The sequence below is a fragment of the Mastacembelus armatus genome, chromosome 3 (assembly GCF_900324485.2).
Source record: "Mastacembelus armatus chromosome 3, fMasArm1.2, whole genome shotgun sequence".
NCBI classification, from domain to species: Eukaryota; Metazoa; Chordata; class Actinopteri; order Synbranchiformes; family Mastacembelidae; genus Mastacembelus; species Mastacembelus armatus.
The window spans coordinates 8,054,882-8,073,090 of record NC_046635.1 but is presented as its reverse complement, the minus strand read 5'-3'; the positions used below and the strand labels follow the sequence as shown (position 1 = coordinate 8,073,090).

The following is an 18,209-nucleotide window of genomic DNA, read 5'->3' as shown; positions in this document are numbered from 1 at the left end:
AAGAAGAAGGCATAGCTATTATGTAACCTAATGTAAACGTAATCCGCTAATTTGAGTGATCTGACACTGGACAAGATTAGTTGTGTGTGTGTGTGTGTGTGATGGGGGCGTGTCAAAGAGGCAGTAATTGCCCTGCCCCTTGGCCATAATATAAATTCATTAGCTGCACCGGCTGATTTCCGTGTCCCTCTATCAACGTGCATACCAGCGTGGAGGATTCAAACCCTGATAACTGGCGTGACTTGAACCCAGAGAGGCAATGACAGGGAGTCGCTGGGGCTATGGAAGCGAGGATGGTAAGCTCTTACAGTCTCATAGCTTCAGGGAGAGTCCTTATATAAGCTCTGTTACTCTATTCCTCTGTAGTGGAGGCAATTAACCCTCTATCCTACAAGAAATGCTTTCTGCTGTTTAAATGTGCTGAAGGCATTGACTCTTTTATTCTAAAGGGGAAATTGGATGTAAGGATGGCTGTTAATGCGGGATTAGCTCCATGCTTAAATGGATGAGTGTTGTCTCCTTAAACTGACTTTCCACAGGTTTTGTCCCTGGCTGACTGCACTGCATCAGTGTTCCAAGTTGCTCTATTTACTAATAGTAGTAGAAGTTAACTTCAATCATTTAGTGGTTTGGTGTGGTTTTAAACGAATAAGCAGTGTTTACAAATGTTATAGTACTGTGCTTTAGAAATGTTTTTTTCTGTCTAGATGACTGTGAAATCTGTGTTTGTTTAAGCTTCTTCAGGGCTCCGAACAAAAAATCAATTAAGGAGCCATTGACTCCTAAAGGGGGGAAAAAAACAGACGCCAAATAATTTTTAAGAGCCACATAACAATGCACTTAAAAAATAATAAATCACTTACTCTTAATCACCCTGTTGTGTGCATCTCTCCTCTTCTTACAGTTTCAGCATTTTAATCGTGTAAATATTCCAGGAACTAAAGCTTATTTGGGAACTGAATGTCCGACTTATAAACTATATACAGTCAAATAATTTTTTTTTACGCAGACTCTGAGCCAGTGTCACTGCCACTGACCATGATTGTCAGGGTTACGCTACACTGACTCGGCTCTTTTCCCTGAAGGCAATGAAACAAGACAACTTTGTACTGAGTATATACTCTGCAAGTGAAAAAAGGCCTCAGTTGCAGATGGAGAGAAGAAAGTTTCTTCTCTCCCCCATGCGACCTTGACTCTCCTTCGCCTTCGCCCCCTTTCACTGAGCAGTCCTTTATTTTTATAGTGAGGAACAAACAAGGCACATGATGCGTGGGTGCAGTGAGAAGTTTTAGCTCATCATTTTCACAGGACAAAAGTTATGTGGTTTATCTGGTAAGATAGACACCTGCTAACGCAAACATGGTATTGTCTTCAAATCATGTTACACAATGACAACAATTGTACTTTTGACCTCATGACCCCAACATCTCCCTCCTGTTTGCCATTGTGAAACATATATCAGGCTATCCCAACTTCATAAGATTTTCTGGGCTGCTGTCATCCCTCCTGTTGACACATGGCAAGGCCCATGTGTCAAAATAGCTGCCGTATGATAGAGACTTCTAGGTAGGCAAAGTTTGTCTTTGATTTTAAAAAGGTCTTGCTCTATTGTGGCTCCTTCTTTGAGCCAGAGTTGTTGTTCAGCTGGTGGGGCTCTTTTCTGCATGTCCTCTTGACACAAAGGCCGTGCCTTGTGTGTGTGTGCGGCGCATTTACAGATAGCAACCTGCTTTGGCAACATGATAGCTTGCAATAACTCTTTTAGGAGGGAGGCATGTTTAACTGATTGTCCTCCAGCTGTCTTCATTCCTCTGCGAGCCCATTGTGCAGCAAAGAAATGGAGTGTTAAAAAAGCATACTGGCTATCTGTGTACACTAACACTTTTTCCCTCGGCTAGTCTGCATGCTTGAGTTAGAGCAATTATCTCTGCAGCCTGTGCTGAGAAATGTGAAGGGAGTTGACCTGCTGCACAAATGTCCTGTTGTGATACTACAGTGAACTCACACATATTTTCTCCTTTGTCATTTTTAGAGCAGGAGCCATCTACAAACCACACTTCCCCCTCAGCTAAGGCAACATCTTTCAAATCACTACGAGGTTTGCACGTCTCTTCAGTGTTTGTAATGCAACAATGTGGTGTGCCTTCCTCAGCTGTGGGCAGTAGGGTAGATGGATTAAGTGTAGAACATCTTTTTATGGTCAAATGTGGCTGAGACATTAAGAGAGCCATGACAGACAGATGTCTGGCTGGTGACAAAAATGACATATTGGTCTCTGTCTCTCTGTAAGTGGGTGAAAAAGTACCACTTCTGCTGCCATTGCAGCTGCGCACACAGCTCTGACACATGCAGGCAGGGCACAAGCCACAGGATCTAACTTCTTAGAGTAATAGGCTACTGGCTACTGTTTTCCTCCTGACAGCTGAGTCAACACTGAGATCATAAACTTCCCTTTACAGTCTACTGTCTGGACAAAAGGTTTACTATAGTCTGGTAGGCCTAAAACTGGTGAGGTCACTAGTTTTCCTTTTAACTCACTGAAAGCCTGCTCGCCTTCAGGAGTCCACTTTATTTCCTGCTTCATGGCCATTGGGGTCTCATAAATTAAATCTAACAGGGGTTGTCACCTGAGCATAGTTTGGAATCCACTGTCTACAATAGTTACACAGCCCTAAGAATTGCATCATCTGTTGCTTAGTGATAGGCTTACAGGCTTGTTGAACAGCTGTTTTCCTGGATTCAGTCAGGGCTCTGCCTTCTGATGTTAGTTTATGACCCAGGAATACAACTTCAGAGGCAGCCCATTGCAATTTTTCTGAAGATGCTTTGTTGCCTGTTTTTTCTAAGTGTTTGAACAGCGCTATTGCGGTGTCTTTGTTGTGTTGCTGGGTGTCTGATTCGATTAGGATGTCATCAACATAAGTCAAAATTTCGGCTGTGTGTAGGCATGTGGAATGTAGACAAACAGTTTTCTAATTCAGAAGCAAATATTGTGGGGCTATCCACATAGCCTTGGGGTAACCTAGTGTATGTGAGCTTCTTTCCCTCAAAGGTGAAACCAAACCATCCCTATGCGTCTGGATGCACTGGTATAGAAAAGAAAGCATTGCTAAGGTCCACTACTGTGAACCACTTCATTTCAGGTTTCAACTGGTTTATCAGGTTATGGGGGTCTGGGACACATGGTGCTCTACTCTCTACTGCCCTATTGACTTCCCTCAAATCTTGGATCATCCTCCAACTTTTTCCATCAGCTTTCTTGACTGAAAATATGGGGGTGTTACACTGAGCCTCTGGGGCTCTTACTAAAATCCCTGCACTTATCATTTCTTGCACTACAGGTCTGATTCCTGCTAGAGCATCTAATTTTAATGGATACTGTTCTGTCTGCTCCTGAATCACACAAATTTTGTTTTTACTCCATTAATTTTTAACATCCTGATGGGCATCACTTTATTCCCTTCTGTATTATAATAAGTCTCCACAATTTCATTAAGATCCAATTCTTCAGTGTTTGAGGGGTCTAGTCATGCATTAAGGTTATGGGGCTCAGGTCTATCGTACTCATCTGATCTTCTGTATCCTCTCTTATTCTGCCTCCGTCGGTCACATTCTCGTGCAAAATGATTATGTCCATATCACTTGGCAACTGAGTGGAGTTTGGCCGTCTCCTTCTTTTTTGCAGAAAGCCAGTGTCTGGCTCATGGTTCAGGATCAAACTGTTCAAGTGATGGGCCTTCAGTGCTGATCCTGATCAAATCTTCCAAGCTTGACACACGGAGTGAATTGCGTAGCCTACTTTTAGATTTTATCCTGTTTTGAGCTGAAAAGCCACGTTCACACTGAGCAGCCGAAATTGGTAGGACAAGCATTATCTCAACTAGATGCAAAACATTCTGGAAATCTGTGCAGAACTGATATTTTTCGTTTTGACATTTTATTTTTTTTTTTCTGGCGCGGAAAGGGGGCATTGGCTTTACCCATTCATATTTTGACACTTTCACTCTGAAACTTTCACACAAAGCATCTCATTTCATGACGTTAACAAAACAAATGAAGGGATAAGACTGGTTATAAAACATGCATGTCGGATGCAAATTTTACAATTAAAGAGAGTAAATTTGTATCGTCGTCAATCTCGACCTTGGCAGAAATTTCACTCGCAAATAAATATATTTGGTCGCAGTTTGGAGCCCTGATTCTTGATCTTTGTTACAGATAAAGGAAAAAATGCAGTAATGGGTGTAATAAAACCTTAAAATATTGTTTCTTGCCCACTGTCTTCTTATATGATTAGGTCCTTCTGTATGGCACAAAAACTACCCCGTTGCCCAGGGGAACCGGCAGTCTCCCATTGACATTGTCCCTCATCAGGCTTTACATGACCCCAGTCTGGGCCCAGTCGTCCTAAACTACGATCAGTGTACCTCCATGAACATCACCAATAATGGACACTCCGTAGTTGTGCAGTTTGATGACTCAGATGACCGGTCAGGTGAGAAATGGATGGTATTGATTTGTGTTATTATCCCAAAGCTCTGCAATGTGGAGGTGGCTTACCAGCATCAGCTTTACTGGCCAAGTGATTTGGACACCTAAGGAATCTGACCCTGATACAGCAGCTCTCTGTGCTTTGTAGTCACCAACATCAAATCCAGGAAAACTAAAGACGAAATACACTAATATACATAAAATATCAAAAAACAAATGTATTGTGCTGAGGATATTTGATATTTACAAATGATACTTCATCTGCCTTGATGGAGTGAAGGTAAAATAAACTGTGACCACACTGTAACATCTTGGCAGGGACTGTGTGCATTCATATATGTCTGTATTAAAGAATCATCTGCCATGTTATCACCAATAGAGGTGACAGCTTAGGGGTAATCTTAGTTCAGATGTCAGCCATCTACAGTGAAAACCTGTGTTGATGTTTATGTTCAGTAAACATATGCTTGAAAATATGAGGTTACCTTGATTCTTAGAAAGTGCATAACTGACCATAATCAAAGGTTGCAAATAAACCTGATTATGCAGTGGGAAAGTGCAGCCAGCAGTTAACTCCATGAGTATCTGTCTACTGGACAAGAGATATAATAAGCTTCAGTGTTGTCACTGGTTATTATGACCCTATTTGCTTTTATCACTGGGTGGATCTACATGAACCACCCTGTCATTATCAAAAATGTGAGGTTGTTTGGTTCAGTTACCAGTGAGCAAACAAGTAGTTATCACTGGAAATAAAAAGAGGAGACACTTTGGGAAAACTAATGAATTTCTGCAGCATTTCATGAGGTGCACAAATCTTTTAAATCTGCTGTTACCAAGTATCTATATGTAGCTGGGTCTGGGTATACAAATGACAGTGTTCTGTCACAATATCACTAGTTATTTTGTTAGTTATTGTAAGTGGCTAATGACTTACTGACTTTATAATACAGTAAGTAGCACTATGTCTGAATAAAGTATCCATATCTTTTAAAAGATTCCATTAATTTTTCTAGTTGTCCAATATCTATATTTAAAGATGAGTGCATCAGTTTGTGGCATCTCTGCCTAACTAACCTGACTCGGACTGGTGTGGCTTATTTGTCACAAAGACGTCAACTGCATCATAATGAATAACTGTCAGACTAGTATCTTTGTGCTCACGACTCAGCTTCCAGTGAGAATTCTTCTGAAGTCTTCTGGGTGTTGAGTGTCAAGCAGTGGAAACAAATTTGTATGGTGTTACAAACGGGATGCTCTTTGCATAGGTCTGCTGGGAAGTTTTTTTTTTTTTTTTTTTTTTTTTTATATAAACACACACCCAGTACTTGTGTGCCATGTGTGTGAATGCCAAAGCTCTTTTCTTCACGTCTCTTCTCATCTTCTGCAGTGATCCAGGGGGGGCCTCTTGACAACCCCTACAGACTGAAACAGTTTCACTTCCACTGGGGTGAAAAGGGCTGTCATGGCTCTGAGCACACTGTTGCAGGAAATAGCTATGCATCTGAGGTCAGTGTGTGGAATTGGCTTCAATGTTTGATTTAAAAAAACAAAAAAAAAAACACATTTTTGACAAAGGGATACAGGTACAGTTGCAAGAAAAATTCGTGGCATTGTTTGCTATTTGCCTTGTTTTCTGCATAAATTAACCATGAAATGTGATCTGATCTTCAGCAGATCACAAACACAAAACTTCTAAGCTGATAAAACATGTTTGTGACTGCTGAAGATCAGATCACATTTCATGATTAATTTATTGTATTGTTTGTTCACAAACACAATACTAAGCTGATAAAACACCAACAGTCATGATTATTCATGTCTTCATTCAGCACACCCATTAAACATATAGTCATGGTGGAAAAGGTAATGGCAAAAGTGTTTTAATTAAATATTTTTATGTATACAGGTTATTCTCATTGACAAGGTTGAAGGAGGACATGAGGATAATTGGTGTGTGGGTGCGGAAGATACAGAGGATAGGGTTAAATGGAGGCAGATGATTCGCTGTGGCGACCCCTGAAGGGAGCAGCTGAAAGGAAAAGAAAAAAAGATTCTCAATGAGACAAGGTCTCACTTTTAAGAGACCCGTTTCACACAGTAAAACATTACAATCAATACAAGACAGTAATATAAAATATGCAATTCTACAGTATCAAAAAATATTAGTATGGACATTAACATAAAAGAGAGAACGAGCAAATACTTTACTAAAATCAAGAGCAAGTGCTTATACATGTGTTCTCCAGGTCTTTCAATAGAAGTTTGAATTCCCCAAGTGTGACCAGACTGGACAGCTTCAGATTCTACTGAAGCCTGTTCCAGGTGGAGGGTCCAGAGTAGGAAAAAACCTTCCTTTCCAAGCTCAGTATGTTCTGATGGAACGCTGAAAGTAATAAAAGCCTGGGAGCGAAGGCTGTGATGGTACTGTTTGCATGTTGTATAACAAGGTTGAACCACCTTTTGCATCAATATCTTCAAGCAAGTGCTTTTTGTAGATGTGAATCAGACCTGCATATTCAGACGGAATCTTATCTGGCTATCTCCTATCATCTATCTAATTATATCTATTCATACACACACACACGTCCTTAATTCCAATCCCACCTCAAAAAGACATTAGGCATTATATGACTGAAAAGAGAGTTTGCCCATGTGGGAATTATTGGAATAGGATTATCTTATTAGTACACAAGGATAATGTGGTGTGTCTGACTTGCAATAATTTATTTAACTACACAAGCCTATTTTCTGTTTTTAACATTGTTTTAAATGTCATTGCTTTTCTATCTTTCTCCTATTTCCCCCTCCAGCTTCATTTAGTACACTGGAACGCTGTGAAATACAAGACGTTTGGAGAGGCAGCAACAGCTCCCGATGGCCTTGCTGTCCTTGGCATCTTTTTGGAGGTAAACTCTCTCTTAAGTGTAATCCCATTTTCCATTTTATTAGTCGAAAAAAAGACCAGTATTTCTGTGATATTCTGTGTTATGCTAAGTGTTATGCTGAGTTTACATCTAATCTAAAAGATTAGATGTAAACTCTCTCCAAGTCTCAGACCCAGTTCATGAGCAGTTTCCCTGTTACATAAGACAGGTGATGACCACAGATGGCTCCACGTAATAACAGATGCTCTGTACATGGTAAAATTTAAGGTCAGTACCACTGTTAACTGTTAGTGGAATTTATCACAGGAAACATGTATCTGGTTTATGACCTGCTCATATTGTTGTAGTTCTTTTAAAAATTACTGTTTCCATTATAGGGGAGTGTTATAGATTTAAAAGGTTTCAACCCCAAGTGCCTCCTACCCAGTAGCCTCCACTACTGGACCTACCTGGGATCACTGACCACACCTCCCCTGCATGAGAGCGTCATCTGGATTGTCCTGAGAGAGCCAATTATAGTGTCTGAAAAACAGGTGCGTGTTGACAATGTACAGTAAATCCAGTCTATGGGGATTTGTTTGCGTATTATTTTTTTCCTGTCTAGACTGTTTCGCTGAAAACTCCAAAAATATCTAAAAAAAGTATAATAATTATCCTGCATCTGAAATGAAAAAGACAAAAGTCTTTAACAATAATTAGAATGATGGATAAGAGAAAGATTTTGTTTGTACTTGCATGTACATATTTGTGAGCAACAGTAGCCTATTTCACTCACATTTTAAGTAGATGAGAGAAAGATTTGTTTCCCTTTGAGACTAAGTTTCTCCGACAGTGTTGGTGTGGAATATTTACAGTAAACCAGATTATACACCACCAATGTATAGGAGTTATTTATTATTTTGGGTCATGTGGCACAATCATTCAAACCAAACATTAAGTCCAATCCAGCTCTCTGAGCTGAAAGTCAGTGGTGACCCTTCTGGCACAAGATTTATGTATATTTTTGGACCACAACTGGAAGAAACATGACAGAAAAAATAGAAAATCTGAGGCAATGATCCGGATGTGTGTTCATAGCTGTGTGTGGTCACTTTGGGATGGGTTAAACGCAGAGCACAAATTCTGAGCATGGGTCACCATACTTGGCCACAAAAGTCACTTTCATAATTTTAGTTCTCTTTAACTGTAATCCTTTCTCAAAATGTAAAGCTTGAGTTATAAGGTAGACCAACTAAAATCAAGTTTAGCCTGACTTTTGACACACAGTACCTGATTTTTTTTATTTAGTTTCTATTATTAAAAATTTATGTAAGTTTAATTCAGATTTAGTCATTGGATATTTGTTAGTTTTTGTCAGTTTTTCATTAGTGAAATTTTACTCTCATTTTTTCCCTGCTTATGAATATATTTACATAAGCAGAATTTCCATGGTTACAGATGTTGAGACACACAGCATCACTTGTGGAGCTGCTAGTGTAAATGCATTGAGTGCATTTAAGTACATGGAAAAGCATTGTTTAAATCTTTGTAGACTGTGGATGCATTTAATTCATAACCCCATTTCTTCCTCCAGGAAACTCCAATGTCAGAAGACAGAGCAATACTGAGCATAAGCTTCTTATTAATGATTTTAGATAGTGGAGAAACTTTTTTGGAGACTTTGCATTAAGATAATGTCTCTCTTTTTACATTATTGTTTCATTTTTAACAAAGAAAAGACCTTAGACCTTTTGTCTGCAAGTCAGTAGAATTAGAAGTACTGATTTTGCAGTTGATCACTGTTTCCAGGCCTGCATAATGTTTGGTTAAACCACATTAAGGATCTACTGCCTTCTTTGCAAAGTGAAAGTTCAGCATCACTGGATCTGCAAGTTTTACTAGTTGTGGGAGGCGGATGTTCATACTGTAAGGCTTTCCTCTGTGCTGTAGCATATCCAGATATACACTGTTTGACCTAAGCATGATGCTATATTTAGAGGCCAAAACAAGGAGCAGCACATAATTCTTGGGGAATACCGTGTTAGCATTGACTTGTTTTTAATCCATCTCTCAAAGCATTATATTTAATCAGACAGTTTAGGTCAGATAACCCTGGGTGGCCAGGATGACTGCAGCACGTCTTCTAGGTCCCCCTGTGAGCTGGGCTGCTGCCAGCCTCAGGATTAAATTCTCACACTTGGTTGATCTTTTTCTAGTTTCTCATTTTTAATCCAGGACTGTGCATGAGCAATCAGGAGTTTTAATGATGGTGATGGTGCCCTGGATGTACTTGTGAACAATCTGTCTCTAGTGTAAGGGGTGAAGTGTAAGTCATGCAACTGTCCCCAAAACCTTTGACTCCGGCCCTCAAGCTTTTGATCGTAACCTGATTATATTGATGGATAGATGACTGGATGGGTACAAGACTTTAATTGGGAAATGCTTGCAGAGATCCAGCAGGGAAAAGCTCTAATAATACAAGATATTATTTTGTTTTTCATTTCCTCATGTAATGGTAGACACAAAGTTAAAAGGGAAAGACCACATAATAGATGGGATGTGTGAGTAGGTTAAAGAGCAAGTCTAGAAATATTCAGTATTTTTAATTTCAACAAATTCTTTTCAGAGATTATACCAACAAAGAGCTGAACCTACTAATAAATAGTCTTTGTAGCTTAAGTTTGATATACAGTAGCTTAGTCAGTGATTTGTTATCTTATTCTTTAACATGCTTACGGTAGTGTGAAGTAAAGATTGTTCACACAGGTTGTTTCAAAAACAAAAATCTCTTTCTCAATGCAGCTGGGCAAATTTAGAATGCTTCTATTCACCGGAGAGGAAGAGGATCAGAGGATACGCATGGAAAACAACTTCAGACCTCCCCAGCCTCTCAAAGGAAGGAAAGTACGATCCTCTATCTAATGTGACCTCAAGAGATTTAAAATCATCACTGACATAAGCTTTTTTTAGACAGGTATGAATAGATGAATTAAGGGGAATTTCTATGGTAGCTCCTCCTGAGGATATCTGTACCAGCACATTGATATGGGAGAGAGGCAATTTAACGGAAAATATAAGAGGTCTTAAGACTACTATGTACTAGTGAGTGATATTATTATAAGCCATACTTTAATGAAAAATCAGAGTTTAAATGTGCACTCATGCTTTCAAGACTGTTTAAGCAAAACAGTTGTTGCTGAGATAACAAGGTACTGCATCACCTAAGAGCAAGCTGTTGTAAAGTGCTATTAGAGGATATAGAAAGTCCTTATACCAGCAGTCTGTTACTGTTTTTCTTTTAATGGAATCACGCTAAATGCCAATTTCATATTCATGGCCGCAGGATCTCTTCTGATCCCAAATGATGCCCTGTTGATCCAGACTATTGCTGCTAGATTCCCAGTTTTTGTGGCCATAGACCCAGCTCAGTTCAGCAGTTCTAATTGGAAGTAGGATTGGATTAGTGTGGGGTTTTCTTTAAAGCACTATGTTCGGCCTTGATGGAGGGCAAAGAGTCTAAGGTTCTTAAGCAGTCAAGAGATTTATTTTATTTTATTTTTTTAAGTATGCTTTCTAAAATTTCTAAAAACAAACTGTTTACAACCATTTGTCATATGGGATTTATTAAAGTAAGGCAGTGCTAACGAATGAACTCTTTCTAGTGATTGTTCTTCATTCTGAGATTAAATAGCATTCTGCATGAGGCATCATATCTCCTGGTCAAATGTTTCTGCTATGCAGTGATCACTATGCAGGAGTGCTTGCCGGTATTAATAGCTCACCTCTGAAACAACACATCAGTGTGTATACATATGCATGCTCCACTACGTAAATTCACCGGTGATCCTTGGATGAGGAGCACTGGTTAATTCAATTATTTAATTGGTTTCTTAATATTAGTTTGTTGCAGACAAAGGCTAAAATACAAACATAAAGTAATACTCAGAACCCTCTGATCCCAGTCTTACCCCAGTCAGTCCTGATTCTTGTATGAAAGAGTCCGGAGTCTTGTCTTTGTCCAGTTTGGTGACGATGTTGTTCTTAACTCCAGAGAGCTGAAGCACACAGTCGTACCTGCTCTGGTCTTCAGGTGTGACTCTTTACTTTTGTGTGACAGATTGAATCATTTGACCTTTTTGATAATGCGAGATTTTTAGAGGGGAAACATCTCTTTGGTGAAGACAGAAAACATAACACAATTATTTATTACATAAATATTATTTATGGAGAAGTCACTTTAGAAACTACTGATTTAATCTTAAATTATTAAAATGTTATTTAAAAGGTAATCATATTTTTCTTTATATAAAGTCCACACTCCTGCAGCACTCCCTGTTCCCAGACTATCAATTTGAATTATTTTCTGTTACTTGGGCATCCATTATTGTTTGTCTTGATTTTGTCATTACCTCCTGATTGAATTCACCACTGTCCTGTCTAGTTTGCCCTATCTGTTCCTGGAATAAAATCCTGCAATTCCACCATCCTGCCTTTCTGATTTGTCTGCATTTAATTAAGTCCACAACTTGTTATACTTAAGTCTTTGTTTAAAAGTTAACTAGAAAGTACAGTTACTAGTTCAATGTAGTGAGCTTAAATCAACAGCAAAAAACATCTCAGTGGGGCTCACTATATCAGTTTGTGATCACTGAAGCTGTACATTAGAAATTCAATATTTTTGTGTATAATATTTACATAATTACACTACATCAGGTTATGTGACTCTGCCTTTTCTCTGCAGAGAGCTGTTCCCACAATTCAAATAGGTCTTCAACAGCTGAGGGCAAATGTTACTGAGGAGGTTAATATGGAAGTCTAATTGAGCTTTGTCTCTGTCCCACTCGTGTTTGTAGGTTGCAGTCTGTTCTGTGTATAGCCATGTCTGTGTCTTTAGGTCCAACGATACTAAGTCTTCTGCATCACTACCATACCGAACATATCCAGTCTCATCATCCCATTCACAGCCCTCTATCTCCTGAAAAATGTAAATACCTGACAGAGAGAAAGACAGAGACGAGACTGCATTAAAAACCAGAATGTAACACAGTCGGTTATAAGCTGATGTCAGATAATTACCAAAGACAGTGAAGCAAGGATCCTAAAAACAGAATTATCTTCTTTAAGCGGTTAAACTACAATCACAAATCAAAACATTAAAACTAAGATGACCAACTTTGAAAATCTGTTTAAAATGCAAATTATGGTTAAAAAGTGAAGCATATTACCTCAACATACTGTATGTGTTAATAAAATAACTGCTTCAGTCCTAATTCCATGATCTTTTCTTACAGTATGAACATGTGCATAAGGTGGTGTATGGTGTGACAAGGTCTGTGGAGTGGTGGGTGGTTTTCCAACTGACTGGTAATTCAACAAATTTTTTCTAAATTACTCATTTTTCTCCCCCATTAATCGGAAGTTTGTCATATTTATCTCATTTAAAGTAGGCTTATAGATGAATATGCTGAAAATGGAATTCACTTTAAAGAAACTGTCAACTCAGCCTGCTTCTATTGAAAAAATGAGAAATATGAGAAAGTTTGACGTGAGTTACATCCCTGAGCGGACATGAATCTTCAGCCTTCTTTATGACTTTCCCAAATCCCACCTTAAATTTATAATTTCCAACCACTATTATTTCCTATTACATACAATTGAATAAAACACGAATGTCAGTGTTAACTGATTAAACATTTCACACAGCTAAAGAAAACTAATGCATCTTACAAGCTGTGTGTGTTTCCATCATTTGTAGCTTTTCTGTCTGACAAAAGTTTGTTTTACTTTTCATTTAAAGAACAAAACCTAAAAAAAAAAAATCAACTGAGCTGAGAAACCAGATTCATCTGTTTGTCTTATAATGATAAAGCATTTTAAAGAATGTGTGACAGGAAGCAGCTCCATCGTGTTTAAGGTGAGTACCTGTGCAGTAAGCAACACATTGAGGCATGTAACGGTTTTCACAAAACCAAGGAGTGTTCAGTACTAAGCTTTTTCTTTGGATGTGAGTCATGATGGGAAAATGAGAGGGAGGAAAATCTGGGAACTGTAGACCCTATAAGTAGAAAGTCCAGAAAGTAACAGGAGCAGAAAAACACATGAGACAACAGTAAAATTATAAGAAGAAGAATTATAAGTAAATGAATCTATTAGACAAAAATGATTAATCTTTGGTTCTTGCAGAGATATTTCTAAGTTCTATTTCATTTTTTGGTAAGTTTCTTTGTTGGTTTTGTTGAAAAGAAAAATAATCACTATGGGTCTAAAACATTCAGTCAGCCAACAAATTGCTTACTAGAGTTAAGTTAAAGTGGAGGAGGGAGAGGAAGGAGAGAATTCGTCAGAAGAAGGAGCAGCTGCAACAGAAGATGGGGGAAATGAATAGGAAAAAAAAGTATGGTAAGAAAATCAACTGTCTTTCACATATATATTACAATGTCAGAGGTTAGATTATTTGGCTTTTGCTTTTATTATATAAAATTAGTTCATCTTAATTATGCTCTGTATTATCCTCAGTATTTGGTTTCTGTGTACCTTAATATTGAGTTGAAGTGCCAGGCCAACTCACCACCCAACTCAACAGCCACCCTTTTCATGCAACATAATACAAATGATGTCTGTTGACTCTTTGCTGTTAGTGTAGCACTGCACTACACACTGACCTCTTCCTATACTTTCAGATGGAAACGGACCACGTGAGCACAGGCGGAAGCAACTGTCAAAGAATCAGAATAAAATGAAGAAGATGACGGAAAAAATATGGAGACCAGACATTGAGAGGAAATGCTTAGAATCAAAGATTCAATATGACAAAGAGCTGAAAAAGAAACAGAAAGAGAGTCAAAGAAAGGTAGTCCGCATCACCCCCATAAAAACAATATTCAGGAGAATATTAGACGTCATAAGATCATGCAATTGCGTGACTTTGGTGTAATTTCAAAACATTTCTGAAACCCCGGATTTCTTCCAAAGCTTAAATTTACTGGCCATGAATGTACTTTAAATATGCCAAAGTCCAATAAAGTCAGAATATGAAACACTGTGGCTACTTTAAAGTGGAGATGAAACACTGAACAATATGATTATTGATTTTTACCTTAGACAAGACACAGCACTGCAGTCAAACTGACACATGGAAGTTGTAAATCAAATGACATGACAGGGCTGAGCTGTGTTCAGGTTGTCTGAAGGAGCAGGATGCTGTTATAGCAAATTACACTGTGTTAGGCTGATTCTGTGAAGCTCTATTTCGAACAATAAAAAGTAAATACATCAGGAAAAGAAAAAGAAAGTAGGAAGGATATATAGATGGAAAACAAGAACAACTTGGTGCCAGGGGTTTAATGGTGCTTAGTGTTAATGTAGTGCAGTAAAAACAGCATGAAGTAGAATGAAATAAGTTAACAGAAAATAAAAAGGATCATGGCGCTAATTACAGCGATGATACTGTGATGTTGGCTAAGTCTTTGTTTTAAACTCTTTACTTTAGATTTATTATGACATTATGTCTATTGTAAACAGTGTACAGTGGGTACGGAAAGTATTCAGACCCCTTTAAATTTTTCACTTTTTGTGTCATTGCAGCCATTTGCCAAAATCAAAAAAGTTCATTTTATTTCTCATTAATGTACACTCAGCACCCCATCTTGACAGAAAAAAACAGAAATGTAGAAATTTTTGCAAATTTATTAAAAAAGAAAAACTGAAATATCACATGGTCATAAGTATTCAGACCCTTTGCAGTGACACTCATATTTAACTGACATGCTGTCCATTTCTTCTGATCCTCCTTGAGATGGTTCTGCTCCTTCACTGGAGTCCAGCTGTGTTTAATTAAACTGATTGGACTTGATTAGGAAAGGCACATACCTGTCTATATAAGACCTTACAGCTCACAGTGCATGTCAGAGCAAATGAGAATCATGAGGTCGAAGGAACTGCCCAAGGAGCTCAGAGACAGAATTGTGGCAAGGCACAGATCTGGCCAAGGTTACAAAAGAATTTCTGCAGCACTCAAGGTTCCTAAGAGCACAGTGGCCTCCATAATCCTCAAATGGAAAAAGTTTGGGACGACCAGAACTCTTCCTAGACCTGGCCGTCCAGCCAAACTGAGCAATCGTGGGAGAAGAGCCTTGGTGAGAGGTAAAGAAGAACCCAAAGATCACTGTGGCTGAGCTCCTGAGATGCAGTAGGGAGATGGGAGAAAGTTCCACAAAGTCAACTATCACTGCAGCCCTCCACCAGTCGGGGCTTTATGGCAGAGGGGCCCGACGGAAGCCTCTCCTCAGTGCAAGACACATGAAAGCCCGCATAGAGTTTGCCAAAAAACACATGAAGGACTCCCATACTATGAGAAATAAGATTCTCTGGTCTGATGAGACCAAGATTGAACTTTTTGGCGTTAATTCTAAGCAGTATGTGTGGAGAAAACCAGGCACTGCTCATTACCTGCCCAATACAATCCCTACAGTGAAACATGGTGGTGGGAGCATCATGTTGTGGGGGTGTTTTTCAGCTGCAGGGACAGGACGACTGGTTGCAATTGAAGGAAAGATGAATGCGGCCAAGTACAGAGATATCCTGGAAGAAAACCTCTTCCAGAGTGCTCAGGACCTCAGACTGGGCCGAAGGTTCACCTTTCAACAGGACAGTGACCCTAAGCACACAGCTAAAATAACAAAGGAGTGGCTTCGGAACAACTCTGTGACCGTTCTTGACTGGCCCAGCCAGAGCCCTGACCTAAACCCAATTGAGCATCTCTGGAGAGACCTGAAAATGGCTGTCCACCAACGTTCACCATCCAACCTGACAGAACTGGAGAGGATCTGCAAGGAAGAATGGCAGAGGATCCCCAAATCCAGGTGTGAAAAACTTGTTGCATCATTCCCAAGAAGACTCATGGCTGTACTAGCTCAAAAGGGTGCTTCTACTCAATACTGAGCACAGGGTCTGAATTCTTATGACCATGTGATATTTCAGTTTTTCTTTTTTAATAAATTTGCAAAAAATTCTACATTTCTGTTTTTTTCTGTCAAGATGGGGTGCTGAGTGTACATTAATGAGAAATAAAATGAACTTTTTTGATTTTGGCAAATGGCTGCAATGACACAAAGAGTGAAAAATTTAAAGGGGTCTGAATACTTTCCGTACCCACTGTATGCTTGTTTAATTGTATAATTGAGGTTAACGAGTATATAGTTAAGTTATAATGTGACCATAGAAAGTGAAATAGGGCTGGTTTGCTAATTAACTAACGTTAGCCATGTGAAGTAAAGTTAGTTTCTGGTTAACGTAAACATAAAATTGATTTTCTTTCATTTGCTAATGGAGGAGAATTGCAATACTTCATAATATTCTACAGCTATTACTATTTCAGCTCCACTCTCCCTAAAATTACAAAGCGTATCAGTTAGCGTTAGCTAGTTAGCTAACAGTAGTTCAGAGAGCTAGCAATAGCGTTAGTCGAAAAGAAAGCGAGCGTTTTTGACAACATTCCCGCCAAAAGTAAAACCAGACACTTTCTAAGTCACAGTGATAACGACCAGTTTGACCCAACGAACTTTGTCAGGACGTTCAACTATTTTATTTCCTAATATTTCAACTTAGTTTTTGTTGAATTTAACGGTAAACAGTTTTTCTTCCTCTGTCTTTTTACGGGGCAAGTTATCTTTCTGTGTTGATATTACAGGGGTTTTTATTGCACCATTTAATTATCCAATCAATAATACACCGGTGCATTCTCAGACCATCTTTGTTAATCTGAATAACAAATATTTATATATCAACTACACAATGTGGTTAAAAAGTTGGTGAATTAGTTGCAACAGTTGCAGTATAGCAGGAAACTTTATATTAGTTTGTAGATGCACAATGTGTCTTGTGTTGACTTTTTCATCTCATCAGAGGAAACTCAGTGTCTGACACTCATCAGTTTATCCCAGTGAATATGATCCCTTCTTCTACTCAAACTGAAAAATAAACCCATGATGTGTTGTATGTGATATGACGATGAGGATGTTCATGACATCTCATAAATAAAAATAACAAAAATATTAAGACACAGATAAAGCAGGTTAGAACAGAGGTGCAGCTATCCATCAGTTTATTCATCCATACATAAAGGTTTGTTGCCGTATGTGTGTAAAATGCCTTAAAACTTTCTATGACTTAAGAAATAAAATAATCTACTGAGAATCTTGTTCACATGATCTGACCAGTGATCCTTGGATGATGAGCACTGGTTAATTCAAATAATGAATAAATGATGGCTGAATAAATTGCACTTTTAAATTAAATACAAATATAGTTAACTAAAAGGTTTGGGTGCCAAATAATCAAGGTTGGGCATGATGGAATCATAATTCTGAATACCTTTAGACCTATATAAATGAACCTAAATGACCTATAATTGATAAGGATGCATCAAACATACTGTGTAAGAAGTATAACACACAGAAATGTGATTTATTAATATTTTTTTAGATGAACCCTGAATTATTCAATTAACACAGTTTATAAGAACAAACATATGTTTTACTGTAGAATGTGTTTGTGAGATATTTTAAGTCAAGGGCAGATGACAAATGGATGGAAATTAAACCCTGGTTGTCTGTTTTTCAGTATTTAACTGAAACGTGTTTACTGAATTGAAAAGGTTTAAGATGATAAAGAAAAAAGTAATAGTTCATAAAAATAAATAGTTTATTTACAATAGTTTATTTATTCAGTTACAAGCACCTTAAATATTTTGGAAATTCATTCTGTTGACACTGTGCTGGATTTGTTTTCCACCATATTCCATTTTCTGTGCTGACCTGTTTTTTTTTTCTCTTAGACATATTTTAATTTGCC

The 18,209-nt window shown here is 38.3% G+C and overlaps 1 protein-coding gene across 1 annotated transcript; it reads left to right on the top strand.

Annotated features, from left to right (window-relative positions):
• The first annotated feature begins 197 nt into the window (after window positions 1-197).
• Window positions 198-10,518, top strand: ca7 (carbonic anhydrase VII). Its single transcript, XM_026320055.2, has 7 exons — window positions 198-296; window positions 4,298-4,495; window positions 5,882-6,000; window positions 7,305-7,400; window positions 7,584-7,646; window positions 7,757-7,912; window positions 10,161-10,518. The coding sequence occupies exons 1-7, from the start codon at window positions 260-262 to the stop codon at window positions 10,278-10,280; spliced, it is 789 nt and encodes a 262-aa protein (XP_026175840.1). The 5' UTR covers window positions 198-259; the 3' UTR covers window positions 10,281-10,518.
• The last annotated feature ends 7,691 nt before the right edge of the window (window positions 10,519-18,209 follow it).

Coding starts and splice junctions, on each gene's coding strand:
- ca7 (XM_026320055.2), top strand. CDS start 260: ATGACAGGGAGTCGCTGGGGCTATGGAAGCGAGGATG. Junction 297..4,297: donor GGGCTATGGAAGCGAGGATG/GTAAGCTCTTAC, acceptor TTATATGATTAG/GTCCTTCTGTATGGCACAAA. Junction 7,401..7,583: donor TCCTTGGCATCTTTTTGGAG/GTAAACTCTCTC, acceptor CTGTTACATAAG/ACAGGTGATGACCACAGATG.